The sequence below is a fragment of the Pantherophis guttatus genome, chromosome 6 (genome assembly GCF_059756535.1).
Source record: "Pantherophis guttatus breed Tessera chromosome 6, ASM5975653v1, whole genome shotgun sequence".
Taxonomy (NCBI): domain Eukaryota; kingdom Metazoa; phylum Chordata; class Lepidosauria; order Squamata; family Colubridae; genus Pantherophis; species Pantherophis guttatus.
Window position 1 is genome coordinate 32,570,619 of NC_142068.1, and position 17,865 is coordinate 32,588,483.

General features: G+C 39.7%; 1 protein-coding gene across 1 annotated transcript in view; it reads left to right on the forward strand.

Annotated features, from left to right (window-relative positions):
• Window positions 1-1,091: 1,091 nt before the first annotated feature.
• The window catches only part of IRS1 (insulin receptor substrate 1), a 46,557-nt gene continuing 29,783 nt past the window's right edge, over window positions 1,092-17,865 (forward strand). Inside the window, exon 1 of the mRNA XM_034439378.3 lies at window positions 1,092-6,275. Coding sequence (XP_034295269.2) covers window positions 2,701-6,261 — 3,561 coding nt within the window. The 5' untranslated portion in view covers window positions 1,092-2,700 and the 3' untranslated portion in view covers window positions 6,262-6,275. The remainder of the gene's footprint in view (window positions 6,276-17,865) is intronic.

A 17,865-nucleotide genomic window follows, 5' to 3' on the forward strand; every position in this document is an offset into this window, starting at 1 on the left:
TATTTATTTATTTAGAAATAAGCAAGTCTATAGAAAACAAAGCACTTCATTAATTCATGTGTCATTTGCTACAAATGAAATGAAATGAAATAGCCTGTTTTGGTTCACTTTTAGAATGATCCCAAAATGAAGATATTTGCTTTTTTTTTTCTCTTGAAATTAGTATTTTAATAATCATGATCCACGATTCCCTTTCTGTTCACCTTGCTGGGACATCTTTTCTGGTCCTGTCTCTTGAAAGAACCAGCTTAATCCTAAATGCATGTATTTAGAAGTGAGACCTGTGAAATTTATTTCCAGCCAGGGAAGACTTACAGACTTCAATACATTATGAAGTCTGTCTTTCCTAGGGTTGGAAATAAATAAGTAGTAAAAATTAAAATTGATGAAGGCTTCTTAAAAATGCTTTAACTTACAGATGTTGGTAGTGGTTTGTTTAAATACCCAGCAGACCTTTAAAATAGATTGCTATCTATTGTAAACGTCAGCTGGATAATCTTTTGTTTTACTCGGTATGAAATTGCATTACTTCTGTTGTTAAAAGGTATTCTTTAACTTGAAAGCTTGTTCTTCTCCTGTAGCATGTAATCGATCCTAATAAAATAATCGGACGGTTGTGGATTATGGATTTGTCTTGTCGTTTCCTCATTGCTTGCCCAACTTGTCTTTAAAGGGTACTTATATTGCTGTATTTTATTTTGGCATGGTAAGTTTGCCCAAGCCCTTTGTGCACCATTCTGTTCCTCCTCAAGAAGAGCGTCTTAAAACAATGCATGCAAGAGATTTGTAAGATTTATTAATAATGCAAAGAGGTAAAAGAGGCTGAGGCAAGAACGGAAGAAATAGCAACGCAGAGGCCTGTTTCTGCTTAAATCACAGCGACTGCTCGGCAGAGAGCGGTCGAGCAATTCGCAACCCATTCGTTTGTAAATAATACGACTGAATGGCGTCTCCTCCTTCCCTCCCTCTTTTCCCCTCTCCGCTAAAAAAAAAAAAATACTACACTCCGTGCTTCTCAACCAAGCATGGGTGCTTCCCCTACGGTTTCCCACAGCTTTAGATGGTTTGAAGGACAGGTAGGTACTCCAATCGGAGAACGACCCCCTCGGGGCTGCGAACGGATCGACGCCCAAAGGTAAGCGCCTTCGCTGCGGTGCTGAATGAAAGCCGCGGCAGGCGAGGGCGGATTGGAATGCCGCACTACTAAGCTAGGCTGCCGGGAGCCCTTTCCTCGCGCTTCTATTGCCGCCGCCGCCGCCGCCGAGGCTGGAGATGGGGATGGTCCACGCATTGGCGCCGTCACGTGTTTTTCTCCTCGGAGTGAGACGGAGTGTCGGCGGCTGGAGGGGGCTGGCCTCATAAACGCAGCCGCAGCCGATTGTTTTGGTTTCGGGGGCTTTTCAATAAAAGTCCGCGGAGCTGCGAGTCCTGCGGCAGGAGCACCTCGCCGTCCACAGTCAAAGGAGCGCAAGCGCCAAGTCCCGAGTCCAGCGAGCCGGCGGTGCCTGGCAGCGCTTATTTTATTTTTATATTTTATTTTATTTTTTTTGCCTCCTCCGTTGTGGAGCGCACGGGGAGGGGAAGGCGGTGCAGGACGGAGGGACTTCGCTGCCGCCGCCGCTATTGCCTTCCGAGACTTCTCCGACTGGAATGAAGAAAAGGAGGAGGAGGTGGAAGTCGCCCTCGCCGCCGCGAAAATGTGCCTCCGCCTCCTTTCGCTCCTCGGGCAGCTTCTCCGCTCCGTCTCCTTTGCGCTCGACCCCGCTGCAGCCGCCTGCGTGTGTTTGGCGTGGAAATGACACTTTTTCTGCCTAACCAGACGGGACTGAATGAGGTCGCTCGCTCTCTTCTCCCGCGCGGGCTGGACAAGGAGAAGCGCCTGCAATCGCGACGCTGATTTGGGATATTGATGTGTTTGTTTGCTTGTTGGAGTTCTCCACCCCGCCGCCGTGGTTCCCGCGAAGGATATTTTTATTTGGCGTTTTGGGCGAGGAAGAAAACCCGGTGGCTTACGTGGTGGCGTTGACTAGCTGGCTTCTTCTTACTGCCAGTATTATATTACCATTATCGCTGTTGTTATTTCAAAGGGATTGCTGGTGTCCCTCAGGCGTCCCACGTTTCTCCCCCCCCCCTTGCAAAACAAGCTCTCTTCTTCTCTGCCCTGCCCCGTGTCTCTCCTGCTGGTGAGTATATTTTAATCGGCTCCTGGAAATCTCTCGGAGGGATAACTTGAGAAAAAGGAAAGGGCTATTGGGGAGAAAAGACGGGGGAACCCCATCCTGCTTCTGGCGCTGGAGGAATTCCCACCCCGCATGGATGAAACGATGCCCGCTTTTCTCTGCTGGTCGGCGGCTTCTCGGACCGGTTTCTCCTGGGGCTATATCGAAACTAGACTTTTGAAAGCTGCATTTCTCCTGCGGAGGGTGATTTGGGAATAAAAACTGCCACCCAAGCCCTGCTCCTGGAGCTGGGAGGAGGCTCTGGCCACTGAACAGCTGTTCTCTCCCTGCCACTCTTTCCTCCGCCCCTCTGTTTTTGGAAAGGATTTCCAGAACTATCTTTCTGCGTCGTTTTTATTTTTATTTTGGAGTGAAGGAGGGGATTTGCTGCTGTTGCTGCTGCGTGGATTTCTGTTTTGTTGTTTCTTTCCGAAGCTGCTCTTTGCAGCAGGAACTGCTCTACCTTTTTTTCCTCCCCAGCATGGCTAGCCCTACAGATAATAATGAGGGCTTCTTCTCCGATGTCAGGAAGGTGGGCTACTTGCGCAAACCCAAGAGCATGCATAAGCGCTTCTTCGTGCTGAGAGCAGCCAGTGAGTTGGGACCCGCCCGGCTGGAGTACTATGAGAACGAAAAGAAATGGAGACACAAATCAGGGGCCCCCAAGCGCTCCATTCCTCTGGAGAGCTGCTTCAACATAAACAAGAGGGCAGATTCCAAAAATAAGCATCTGGTGGCTCTCTACACCAAGGACGAGCACTTTGCCATTGCTGCTGACAATGAGCTTGAGCAAGAAAGCTGGTACCAGGCACTGCTGCAGTTGCACAACCGTGCCAAGAGCCATCACCACCACCACCACCAGCACCATCACCATCACCACCACAGAGATGTCACAGTGGGAGCTGGGACTTTGGGAATGGGAGAGGCAGGGGAGGATAGCTATGGCGATACGGCTCCTGGCCCAGCGTTCAAAGAGGTCTGGCAAGTGATCCTGAAACCAAAGGGCCTGGGGCAAACCAAGAACCTGATTGGAATCTACCGCCTGTGCCTAACCAACAAGACCATCAGTTTTGTCAAGCTAAATTCCGATGCAGCAGCTGTTGTGTTGCAGCTGCTCAACATCCGGCGGTGTGGCCATTCGGAGAATTTTTTTTTCATTGAGGTGGGACGCTCTGCTGTCACGGGACCAGGTGAGTTCTGGATGCAGGTAGACGACTCAGTAGTAGCACAGAATATGCATGAGACCATCTTGGAGGCTATGCGGGCAATGAGTGAGGAATTTCGGCCTCGGAGCAAAAGCCAATCGTCTTCCAATTGCTCCAATCCCATATCTGTGCCTATCCGCAGCAGGCATCATGTCAACAACCCGCCCCCCAGCCAGGTGGGACTTACACGTAGGTCCAGGACTGAGAGCATAACTGCCACTTCTCCTGCTGGCAGTGGCGTGGGAGGAGGGATTGGAGGCAGACCCAGCTCTTTCCGTGTCAGAGCCTCTAGCGATGGAGAAGGTACCATGTCCAGACCAGCTTCGGTGGATGGAAGTCCGATGAGTCCCAGTGCCAACCGAACCCATTCGCATAGACACCGTGGCAGTTCCAGGCTTCACCCCCCTCTCAATCACAGTCGCTCCATCCCAATGCCTTCCTCACGCTGTTCCCCTTCAGCCACAAGTCCGGTCAGCCTGTCATCCAGCAGTACCAGTGGCCATGGGTCCACTTCAGACTGTCTTTTCCCACGTCGGTCCAGTGCATCAGTCTCTGGCTCCCCCAGTGATGGAGGTTTCATTTCCTCTGACGAATATGAATCAAGCCCCTGTGACTTTCGCAGCTCATTTCGTAGTGTTACCCCTGATTCCCTGGGACACACCCCTCCTGCCCGGGGAGATGAGGAGCTTAGCAACTATATATGTATGGGGGGGAAGGCTGCCTCATCCTGCTGCAGTATCACAACTCCTAATGGTCATTTTGCCCCCCGCACCTGCCATCTGCAGCAGCAAAGTCGCTACCCTGCTGTTCCATGTTGCCTCCGGCTTGGAAATGAGGATGTAGGTGATTTGGAAAAAGGCTTCAGAAAGCGGACACATTCTGCTGGAACCTCTCCTACCATCTCCCATCAGAAGACTCCTTCCCAGTCCTCCGTGACCTCCATTGAAGAGTATACTGAGATGCTTCCCTCGTATTCTTGTAGTGGCAACAAGTTTTCTTCTTATCGACATTCTGCCTTTGTGCCAACCCAGTCTTACCCCGAGGAGTGTCTAGAGATGCACCAGGTGGAGGGAAACCACCACCGGACCAACTCTGATGATGGCTACATGCCGATGTTACCAGGAGTGGCACCTATGCCCAGTGGAGGTAGTACACCCAAAGGTGGGGATTACATGCCCATGAGCCCCAAGAGTGTGTCTGCTCCGCAACAGATCATCAATCCTGGGAGAGGAGGTCGCCATGTGCAGGCCATGGTGGACTCAAATGGCTACATGATGATGTCTCCCAGTGGCAGTTGTTCTCCAGACAGTGGTCCTACTGGCTACAGCAAGCTATGGATAAATGGGACTAATAATCATACAAAACTTTCAGTCGAGAGTAATGAGGGCAAGCTGCCAAGTGGAGGCAGTGATTATATTAATATGTCTCCAGCCAGTGGTTCTGCTACCAGCACGCCTCCAGACTGTTACTTTACCAGCCCAGGACCTCCAGGCCCAGAAGAACCACTGATGCATGGTTCTGCCCAGTCCCAACATAAACCCATCTATTCCTATTTCTCCTTGCCACGTTCCTTCAAGCACAACCAACGCAAGACAGGCAAAGAAGAAAACGCCCAGATGCATATGTCCTTCAGCTCTGGCCGCTTGCTTTATGCTGCTGCTGAGGATTCTTCTTCCTCTACTAGTAGTGATAGTCTTGGCTGCCCTGGGGGACAAGAGGGTGGTGGGTATTCTCTTCCCATTAAAACACAGCCATTGAAGCCTGCTGCTTGTACTGTGGACACAGCTGTGCGGACCAAGAATCATCTGGCCAGACCTACTCGTTTATCCCTGGATGGCCCAAAGGCCAGCACCTTGCCTCGCACTCGGGAACAGCTCCCAGAGCCCAAGAGCCCCGGAGAGTATGTGAACATTGAGTTTAAGCAACCAGTCTTCCCTTCACCTTTGTCCTATGGAGAGACTGGCTCCTGTTCAGAGGAGTATATGAATATGGATTGGGGAACTTCTTGCCCAGACAGCTTGGCCTCCATGCAGCCAAGCCGGAGTGGGACCACCCACAGTGGCAACCGGGACTATATGAGCATGCAGCTGAGTGGTGGAGCACCGTATGTAGTTTGTGCCCACACCCCATCACCTTCCTCCCCGGCCCTCCTGCTGAGTTATTCTGAGAAAAGCCCACCACCCATGCAGCTGCCTTTTCCACCTTCTCAGGCTCAGCCAAGCAAACTGGCTGAGATTTTACCCCATTCCTGCTCCTCATCTATGATTGGGGGCCCAGGTGCGACAAGCGCCTTTACACATGTCAGTCTTGGTCCCAATCGCAGCACCCAGAGTGCCAAAGTGATCCGTGCTGACCCCCAAGGAGGTCGGCGACGCCATAGTTCTGAGACGTTTGCTTCTTCTGTCACTCCTAGTAGTACTCTTGGAACCTCAGCTCTACTCCATGGACCAGGAGGAGGTCCTGATGATCCAAAACGTCACAGTTCAGCCTCCTTTGAAAACGTCTGGCTTAAGCCTGCATCTGGGGCACTGGGAGTTGCTTCTTTGGGTCTTGGTACAACATCACGGAGGGAGCAAGTAGCTAGTGGAACTGGGGGAGGCTTTGAGAATGGGCTCAATTACATTGACCTGGACTTAGTGAAGGATTTTAACCACAGCCAACATCACCATCACAACCTCCACCCTCAGGAGACTACTGGTCTGCTAGGAGTCAAGCAACCATCCCAGCAGCATCAGCCACCTAAATCTCCAAAGCAGCCTTGTGGGAGTAACCACTTGAGTGATGAATTAAGTGCATATGCCAGCATTAGCTTCCACAAGCAGGAGGACATCCAGTAGAAACCGGAGACAAGGTGAGCATATCATAAGTTAATCACTAGTTCTTAGCTTTGGGATGGGAAGCATGATGTTCTGTATCATCAACTAAGATGAGTTGAATCATTTGTGTTACACCTAATGACTGACCATGGCTAGGTCATATTCTGTCAGCACAGATTATATAATGGGCTATTGTTACCCACTTTGCCTTTAGTCTGCCCTGCTTGCTGTCTACTATCCTTTTTATTTGTTAGCACCCTAATTAATGGGTTGGTAATGAATCAGCATGTGTCACTTGGTTTAAAAGAAGGATGAGGAAGTGTGTTCATTCTAGTTAAAGAAGGTAAGGGTTAAAAGACAGTTCTCTGCTTACTGTTATGCTACAAGCATAGTTCAAAAAATGCCTTATAAAACTGTTGTTACTTGTAGAGGGAGAAATTGTTTTTGATTTTAGGCTCTGATTGTTAATTACAGAAAAGTGTGTGTGCTCATGAGCACATAACAGCCTAAAACATCTCTTGCTTCACATTTTGCTGTGCAATAACCTTTGAAAAACATTTGATCTTGATTATGGTGCCAGTTGCCCAAAGAATAACTGCAAAAGGTTGGCCAGTTAAAAGTCCTGATAATGGGACACTGGGTAGATTGTTACATAACTTGGTTTTATAATTTAAAAGTTCCTTTGGAAATAAGGCAGCATATAATGGAGCACCCTGAAGCATAGTCTTTTTTAAAGTCTGTAACATGTCCAGGCTAGATGTTTTTGTTGTTGTTATTTCACTAGTTGTAATGTGGGTGTTTTCTCTATGAAATCTCTTAATCTACTTCTGGCTGGAATTTTGAGAAGTGTCTGTTAGTGCTCTACTGCCCTACTTGTTTAACCTTCAGACAATTGCAGCTGCAAAGAAAGAAGTCCTCTGTGTGTGTGATTGCACTAGCGTGTATGCTGCATATGAAAAAGAGGTGTGGCCTTACATTTAGGAGCTGAGAATGGAAACCTCTGCAGTCTTAATTCTGAATGTGCTAGTGAAAAATTTTGGGGCAAGTTTCCTTACATACATGTAGTAATACCTCAAAGGATTGCTATGAGGATTAATTAGATAATGTTTGAAAAGCACTGTGGACATGAAACAAATGACGTTCTGCTAACCTGTAGTGTGTGTGTGTGTGTGCGTGTGTGCTTGTCACTGTTAAGAAACTTACACCAAGAAAGATTGCAGAACCAGCAATTCCTAAGTCATAAACTAGGTAGAATTTCTATAAACCTGTTGCACTACAAGAAAAGCATTAAACAGAGAGGCGGGGTTTGTTTGTTTTCTGCAGAGCAAAGCAGAAAACCAAGGTCCTCTTCCCCCCCCCATATTGGACCTTTTTTGAAGTATGTGTTTTAGGGAACATGATTGTAGCAACCACTTTTTAAAAATATTTCTTTTACTGCATATTTTGTCAAAATCACAACTATGATTCTGTTCCAAGCTTTGTTACCATCACAGTTGTCTTGATTGGAAGTTACTCCTTTTGCCCTCCCACGTTATCTTTGATCCATAATAATCACTGGTGAGCCATAAAAAATGTTTATACTGGCACAGATGGAAGCAAATTCAGCAGTATGCTTTTTGATCTTAAAATGTCATAACACAATTCTTCTGTGACGTGTTTTAATCGCTTGTTTGCTGGTTCCAAGTATAAACAGTGTTGAGGGATGGCAAGAGTAATGGCTTTAAAAAAAATCCTGGGATAGGTTTCCTGCAGTTGAACTTGGAAGACCTGCAGATGAATACTAAACCCTCTGAATAAACAACATCAGTGACAGAACACTTTTCATTGTGAAAAACAAATCAAGCATCTTATTACTGTTTTCAACTAAGTAATTAACTACATATTATCATATGTGGAATACGAAGAAAGTATGGTTCCTCTTACTGTATGTGCACCAAGGGATTTTTAAAATTTCAGCATGAGAAGAGCAAAGAGCAGAAAATAGATGGCATTGAATAATTTTTTAAAGAAAAAATTAAAACAAAAATAATATCAACACAACTTTGACACATATGTTCCAATATCTGAGAAATAATAACCAAATTGCTGTATCCAGCAATTCTCGTTAGTTTAACATCTTTTCAGAAATAGTTTAAATTATTTGCCTGCACCATTCTCTATGTTCCAGTGTGCTACAACAGGAATTGTTTCTCCCATTTTGTTTTTGTTCTTAATGAGAGGCAACCTATCCAAGTCACAGAACTGCTACGGATATTATAAGCATTGATGCTGCAGAACTATATGCAGTTACTTGTTTTAGCTGTTCATTCAGTGTGCCAATATCCAGTTAGTCATGGAAGTTGCACTAATCAGCTAGCAGAAAGGAATATCTTATAACTAACATTATGGGAATATTCTCATTCCTTTTACTCTTTAATGGTTTTACTCAGTGTTGTATTAGAGATGTAGTCTGCATGTATGCATTGTTTTAATTACAAAACCAACATGATTTTTAGTGCAGTGTTTTAAGATAGTGATTGTAGTAGGATAATGGTTGTAGTAGAGTACAATTCAAGTGAAAACCACTAATAAAATGATATATTGAACTTTTACTAATCAGGTCTCTTCCCCCACTCCTCCAATAATGTGTTCTAGTTTCCAGCATCTATCTAGAAACAGTTTCATTTTTGTAGCAAATGTTTGCATTATTTGAAGAAAAGGATGGGGAAACCTGATCTTTCTACATTGTTGCAAAGCAATCCATTTGTTTTTTTAAAAATCAAATTAACAATCCTAATCGTTGAAAATTATCCAGCAATCATTTCATTCTTCATTCTAGTGCCTCTGTTTGTATATGAGAGAAAGCTGCATGTTTAGCCTCATTCCTGTTACTGTGTGTTTGTGTGTGTGTTTGTGTATGTATGTCTGTATGTACACATATACTTTAATGATCGGGAATCAGGAAATGAACATGTAGCATTTCTACACATACTTGTATAATTGTCCTCCAAACATATGGAATACTCACTTTACTAAATGGAGAGAGATATTGACAACAGGTTTACATTTAATTACATTTTGTTTAATGAATCAAAACAAACCTAAGTCTATACTTCCAGTGCTATAAAAGAGAAGTTAACCCATCTATGTCAACCTGCTCTGCTGACTAGGACCAGTCTATTAGGAAAGTATGCTTATCTATACCATAAAGACAATCTGATTAATATAAAGCAACATGTTATGTCAATTTGAAGGGCAAGTGATCTGTGAGTACTGCATGCAGAGCAGGATTGTCACATATGCATACTGTGAGGCATGTCCATAGCTGCATTCTGGACCGGTTGATGATTCTCAATAATTTTCAAAGGCAGCCCCATATAAAGTATTTTACAGTAATGGAGCCATGAAGTGATTAGAACATGAGTGAAGGTTCTCCTTCTTAGGTCTCCCAATCCAAGAGAGGGCAAAACTAGTTCACCAGATGAAGCTATGCAAAGGGCTTCTAGACCACAGCTGCCATCTCAGCTGTGAATCTAAGAAGACAACCAGATTGTATACTACTCTTGAAAGGGAAAGTCCAATAGCATGGAAGTTTAAAGATGAAATCTCCTCAGAAATAGATGGCTTAATATCCTCGGCCACTTAGTCTTTATTGGACTCTGCAGAAGACAGTTTTTCCATGTCCATAGTCTCTTAACACTGGGACAGGATTTAATGACTTCGAGTGGCTGACTTGGATTGAAAGATATAATTGAATATCATCAGCCCAGTGATGATAATGGATCCCAAACTGGCATATGTCTATGCTTTCATGTGGATGTTAATAGGAAGAGTGGGTTAAGGTTCTCTGGCACCCCAAAGCAGGTCTCTAATAAGTAACCCTTCCGTACAACTATTACTATGGCAGAGATTTTTACAATAATATTTTTAACTGATCATATTATAGTAGTATTAGTAAAGCAATGACAATTGATAAATATAATAACAGCTTCTTTTTTCTTCTAATTCTTCCTCTATTTTTTTTAAAGATTATTTTGTTAATCATATGTTTGTGAAGGGTTTTTTTTTTAAAAAAAATGTGTTTAGGTGCTTTGCCAATTTTGTCCTGTAATGTGTAAATTATTAAAAAAGAAAAGAGAATCACTGTAAAATGGTGCCCTGATTCTCAATTTTTGGAGCCAGTCCAGAAAAATAGCATGGTTGGCAGTTTTGAAAGCTGCTTCTTCTATAAAGAAGGCAACAGCATACCATGGGCATAATCATTGGTTTACCTCCCTGGCTGCCTTTAAAAGCCCGGAGGAACCTGGATCCAACAAATAGATGGCCAAATTTACAGTGCAGAGTATCCTTTCCACTTCCTTTGTCATTGGATTCAACACATCCCAGAAAATAGCACGATATGGGTCCCCAGGAACATCAATTAGACCTGCCCGGTCACAGTCCAACTTGGAGCAGATCTGAGTAACTATCTGTTAGGTGACTACAGCATTGATTGTCTAATCTAGACAGTACTCTCACAGTGATAAGCAAAACACATTTTAATTTACATTTGGACATCCAGATAATGGGTGGCATTTAAGTTACGGAAGCAAACAAATACTTTTAGTATCTTGTGTGAAGTTGACCCTCTTTATTTGTTTAAGCCTGGCCTAGTTGGAGAACTATAACGGTTGGTGCAGAACATATATGGAATATCAAGTTGTTTACTGTCTTATATTTCTCTGTAACATAATGGCAATACAGCAAAAGGTGATCTGGGTATCAGGTCTTTTTTTTTACTTGGAATTGCACACTTTTCCTATTCAGGCAGCAAACTCTTCTCCTTGGGATTGATACAAAGTGCTGTGAAATTTTCTGGTTATCATTTTGTATTGATGAATATATATGGGTGTATCGTCTCATATATGAAGATCTGCAGATAAATACATACATACATACATACATACATACATACATACATACATACATACTTTTTTTATCTGCAAATTAAGGAAGTTCCATACAGAAATTTCAGATGTGATGCTTGAAATATATGTGTAAGATATGCTTCAAAATCTTTTTTGTATTAATATTCAGTTAATATTTGTATACAATGACCCTGGAATAATTCTTTTTAAATTAAATCTTAATCTATATCTGTAAAAAGGAGGTAGTATTTTGGAGTACCAGTAAGCTGAGTACCTTTAATTTTTAAATACTGGTGGCTTTTTTTCCAACTTAATTTTTTCATCTTAATTGCCCGTATCTTCTGGACTTCAGATTTTGTTGTTGCTTTTTCTTTACATTGATATTAATATTATGATTTGTTACTACATAAAAGAACTAAAATTATTACAAACATTTTCTTCTGTTAATAGCACATTAATCCAGAATGCAAGGTGGTTGTGTATAAGAAGTCAGATGTTGGGAGTATATTTTTTTTTTTTTAAAAAGCAGCCAAATGTGTGATTTCATAGGTGAGTTGGGAGTGACTATCCAGTTGAAAAAGTTTTTAGAATACAAAAATGATGAATGAAACGTAATAACTTTAATATTCTTACTTATAAAATAAACTTTTAAAGAACTTCCACCAGAATAGTAAGGAGAGATTGGTTTGTACCAGTCTTCATGGTATTACAGGAATATCATTGTAGGAATTTTAATTCATTTTTTATTATTTATTAGAGGAACATGTGGATGTGGTCCGTTTAACCATTGTTAAGTGGTATACCCAAATTAATTGTGTAATACGTAGGACAGTTTTTCATTCTCAGTTATTATCGCTATGATTATTTTGTTAATAAAACTTAAAAATTATACTGCAAGTGAGTGATCAAATTGTGTGCATTTGTATATATGTGTTTGCTGAGAGTGAAATACTCACAAATTAAATTCTGATTAGGAGTTTAGTGGCCTAGCAGTTAAGATGCTGGGCTTGTCAACCACAAGGTTGGCAGTTCGAGACCAAAGCCCTGTGTGATGGGCTGAGCTGCCATTCTTGTCCAGCTCCAGCTAACCTAGCAGTTCAAAAGCATGCAAATGCAAGTAGATAAATAGGTACCACTATGGTGGGGAAGGTAACAGCATTCCATATGTCTCGGCATATAGTCATGCTGGCCATATAACCACAGAAATGTTTTCAGACAATGCTGGCTAAGAAACGGAGATGAGCACCATCCCCTATAATTGGAAGTGACAGGACAGGGGAAACTTTTACCTTTTAGATTCTGATTAAATTATTTATTTCTGAACTTATGATATGTTGTAAGCTTCCTCCCATTTTTTTCCTGCCATAATATACACACGAATATATCTGTGAAGTGCTATTAGAATATTTGTAGATATGAATCTTGAACCCTATTTCAGATAGAGTCTAGGTATTCAACTAAGAATAAGATCAAGACAAGACTGCTAAAATTAGAATCCTGTTGGCAGAGATATTTAGCAAATTTTTTATTCAGCAAATTATTATTATAGTTAAGTAGTCAGGTATTTGTTTGTTTGTAAAATTTATTGGGCACCCATTCTACCACAGGGTAACTCAATATCACAGATATAATTCTGTGATGAACATTATTATCTAAATAGCTACTGGAAAATGATGATAATCTTTTCAACTCCAATTCACCCTCATTCTGCAGATAAATTTAAAACTAAATTTCTAAGAATAAGGAAGTTTGATAAGAGAACTATGCTTGCTTGCTTTCTGCCTTTACTTCTAATAAACCAGGCAGAAAAAATATTTTATTTTAAGCAACATGTTGATAGAGAGAATATTTGTTTTGTGTTCCTCCATTCTGATGCATCTAGAACTTTAGCTTTGGTCCAAAATACAGAAAGGATAATATGGGTTAGGTTTTAATTCCCCTGATGTACAGTGTATGTTTTCATGTTAAAGTTTCTCTGTTGATTGCATTTTATATTAGGTTGATGTCATTTTAGGACCAAAGACACAGCTAATTTGCAATTTACGGGTATACAAAATTTGGAATAACTTCTCATGTTATCATTAATTTATATTATGGAATAATATATTATGTATAGAATGGAATATGTTCTGCATTACAATCAAATGTTTGGATTTCCTCCAGGAAAACAGAATTTGCAACAAAACATTTACATTGGATATCTTGCATTTTAAGTACTATAAATATATTTAGTTTGTCATGTTCAATAACATTTGAATTTAAGAGAAGAGCAAATTGAGCACGTAAGTATAAGGTGGAATATGCTTGTCAGAAATATTTGAGAAACAACATACAGTGACAAGTAATTAAATGTCAGCCACTCAGTCAGGATTTTGCTGCTTGAATGGAACTCAGTCCATTTGCACTAAGTGTGGAGAGTTTTCATGACTTAACTTGTATTATGTGCATTCCTGAACAAATTTAGGATTCTCCAAACTAAACTTTTAAAAAATGTTTTGTGATTACAAATGGAAGGAAATTGGCAGTGTCTTATCCCTACTTGAATAGAGATACTTTTTATTCATAGAGCTAGCTGCCATCAGTAGGTTGAGTTGAAATTATTACATTTATGTTTATTCTTGCTATTTTGTTCTAGGAGCTTATACCAAATTGTGAATGTTTTTTGCATCATTTATTGTACCTGATAAAATGATTGACAGGACAACAGAAAGTGAGGTAAAAGCTATGCTGCCAATCTTACAAATAAATTACTTTTGATCAGATAGAAACTTAATTGTGGTATTTACGCTAAAGTTTTGACTAAACAAATACTTCAGTGTAGAGACATAAACATTTCTGTTCATTGTGCTTTTGGGAAGAGTTGCATGTATATCATTTGGTCTAATCACACTTGGAAAATGGTTTGGAAGAAGTTTTGGACAATGATAGCACCTCTATTGCTTGTTAAAGAGTTCACTTTTTTTCAGACTTCCACATAAGTCTGAAAAAATGATGTTGTTTTAAAGAATGCATTCATTTCTTATGGGTCAACTCTTTTGCTCACAAAAGGTTGTTTTAATAATAGTAGACAGAGTAGAGATGCTGTGTTTATATGAGGTCTGAAGCATTTTTTCACAATTGTTTTCAAAGCATGCATAGTCCTAATATCCAGATAGATTGAAAAAGAGAAGCTAGTACTTTTATCTTGTAATATATTGTGGGTGATAAATGGGTGAAAGATTAAATATTGCAGTTATAAATTAATATGATTGTTCTAATAATGTTAGCTGTTTAAACATCCATAAATAAGTGTTACAAACATTTCTTTTGTCCCACTTGTGTCTTGCATGTTTCTACAAGGGAAAAGATGTGCAGGCATGTGTCAGGGGTATATGGTTTCCCAGGCTTTTGAACTAGTAAGGAATGTTTCCCAAGATGGAAGAATGAATGGTTGGATGGTGCATTTTGCCTAAGGGTTTAAAACTCAAAAGGAAATGTTATTGTGTATTCAAGTCCTGTTTCACGAACTTCTTTGAACAAGATCCTGCATAAAGTCTTTGTTATTATCAAACTCCTTTTAATAACAAAAAGAGATCTTTCCGAAGCATGTTCACTGAATGATGATGTTGAGAAAGTGAAGGATGTGTGCAAATTATAAATTTAATCTTTTAAAAATTTAATTAGATGAGAAAATTAAGTTCACATAATCACAATAGCACAAATCAATTTGTTGCTAATATCACTATGGATACACCATCACTTTTCCCCCAATACATTTGCTATGATTAAGTTGAGGATATCAGAATTCAATATAAACCTATTTTATGCTTGATAATGAATTATTGTTAATGATCCGTATTATTAATGAATGGGCAAAAAGTAGCATGTATTTTGGGGGATGTAATTACTGAAATATCAAGTGTAAAATATGAATGGAATGAGCAATGTATATATTAGTGACATAATATTCTAAGTTATAATTATGGCATTATTAAATTCTGATTATATATAACTAACTAACCCTAACCCTACCTGAACTTGGCTTGGTACAGGGAGAATATTTTATCTAATGTTTGATTCCTTATTTGCTTTCTCATGTCATCTTCCAAATTCTATGGCATTGTTATTTATTATTTATTAAATAATATTTATGAAATGCAAGCTATTACATTCCTATAGGAACTCAAGATACATAACAGTCCTTTTTTCATTTCCCCCCACAACAATCACCAAGTGAGACAGATTTGGCTGAGAAAAACCGACTTGTCCAAATTCACTTAGTAAGCTGAAGTGGGACTAGGTCCTACTTGATCACTTTTAATCACTGCTTGTTTTTAAAGTTTATGGATACAGAATTCATTCATAAATTTTATATAAACTGCCTTCATGTTAGGATATTATGGCAAATCTAAAAAAGGATTTCTAACATTGTCTCAAAATGTTGATACTAGTATTAAGTCCAGTTAAATATGAATTAGCTAGTCAGTATTTGTTGGTTGGTTGGCTGACTTTAAAACTCACTTTTTCCCATGAACTGAAAGTACCGTATTTTTTGGACTATAAGATGCACCGGTGTATATATACACCAAGATTTAAAAGAGGTAAGCAAGAAAAAATGTATTTGCTCTCCCCAGTCTCCAGGAGCACTCTGCAGGCCTTCCAAAGCCTCTGCACGTCCTGTTTTTGCGAAAATGGGATGCGCGGGGTGGGGCTTCTGGGGGCCAAAAATGGCTGTATTCTGTGTATAAGATGCACCAACATTTCCACCCTCTTTTAGGGGGGAAAAGTGTGTCTTATACTCCAAAAAGTACGGTATATCACCAGGACGCATTCCTCTAAATATATGTAGATCAACTCTTGTGTGATAGACTGGACTGAGAGATGCATATAGCTCAGAGTTTCCATTGAGTTTTCATAATGGAGGATGAACTTGAATCCTGACCTTCCAGACTCATTCTAGCTCCTTATCTTCAGATGTTGGTAGGACCCTGTTTTGCCTGTTTGTTGAGGTAATTTGAGTCTGAGGAGATATTGTGACATCAGTGGCATTTTACTTTTTATGTGTTTAAGCATTTAAATTGTTAAGACAGAAGGGGGTGGTTTACCAGATACTAATGAAGAACTTGCATGTCCCAACTCTCTTAGGCTTATGTCTGTTTGTATATGTATATGTGTTTTATGCTTTATCAAAGTCTTATCTTTAAATGGATGACAGGCTTTTAGTAAGATTTTGGCTGAGTATAAACTGAATATTCCCATTGCAGTTAGATAAACAGAATTGATACCTAATAACTTTTTTATGACTTTAGCAAGTGTCACTGTGGCAGGGGCAGGATAGTTCATATCACTGCTGTGTTAACTAGAGATGTCATGATATCATTGCCATTTCCACTACTCTGAAAAAAAAAATACTTGAAGGGATGGTTGAATTTCTGTCAGCTCTTGTTTCTGGATAGTTCTGTACTCAGTTTCTGATTCACTCTGAAAATAAAGGCTTACTAAGACTGGTTTATTATTATGGAGCAAATAGAGCCCAGGAATTAGTTAAAACTGGTTAATATATTGTGGCAAGGCATAATGTGATTTATTTTTTACTTAGTATGATGTGTAAAGTCATCCACTGAAATTTGGAAATTATGTTTTCTTTCTTGGGTTAAAATTACAGATCATGTTAATGCAACAATATACACACCACATTGTGGTGTGTATATTGTTGCATTAAAAAAAGAAAGGAAAGAAAAGAAAAAGAAAGAAAGGGAAATATTAAAAACTTTTTAGTCATGTCACCATTATATCAAATATTAATATGTGAAAATTTCCAATAAGAAAAACAATTATTGTAAAATATAATAAAGTCTATACCAAAAAGAAACATGTTGCACCATTTTTGATTAATGGAAAAAAAATCACACCTAGTAGAATGAAAAAAATTGAATGATTATATAATGAATAATTATAATTATATTCATTTTTGTTTTCAGATTCCATTTTAGCATGAGATTTTAACTATTTAGCAACTTGATACTTCAGTGATAGTGCTGTATGTAGTGCTGTATGACAGGTGATAAAACAAGCAAGTAAGCAAAATATTTCGACCATCACAAAATTATAGATGAAGAACCCCCATATGCTAATAACAAAACATGAAAATATTTCTCAGTGTATTAATGTCATATATTTTCCTTTCCACTCTGTAAACAATAAACAGTTCATTGATACAATTGAGCTCTTACAAATAGCTTGCTTTCATTCAGGTAGCACAGACATTTTAATGGAAAATTGCTAAATTCAGTGTACAAGAAAGAACTTGAATAGTACAAGAAATATTGTGGGTGAAGATAGATTTTATATCATTAAAAATGATTGAGGCATTGAGAAATGTCCACCCTGCAATATATTTTAAAGAGCTAGTACTAAAAGTGCCACAAGCTATGAATAGAAGTGTTATATACTTAGTTATAGGCAAAAATGAGGAAAAAATATTTAGGAAAAAAAGTAAAAAGAAACTCTTAATTGCTCATAATGGACTTTAAACCAAAGAATTAAGTAATTCTCAGGGATATTTTTTTTAAAAAAACATAGTTGAAGTTTCAGATTACACTCTTAATAATCATTTTGTTTCAAATTTTGTGAAGAAAGCAGAACTAATATTTCTTCAAGGTGCAGTGTAGAAAAAATTCTATTCCCATAATAGTTTGTGTGTGTGTGTGTGTAATTTATAAGGCATTTCAGGAGGCTGAAGAAATATCTAGCTGAACAA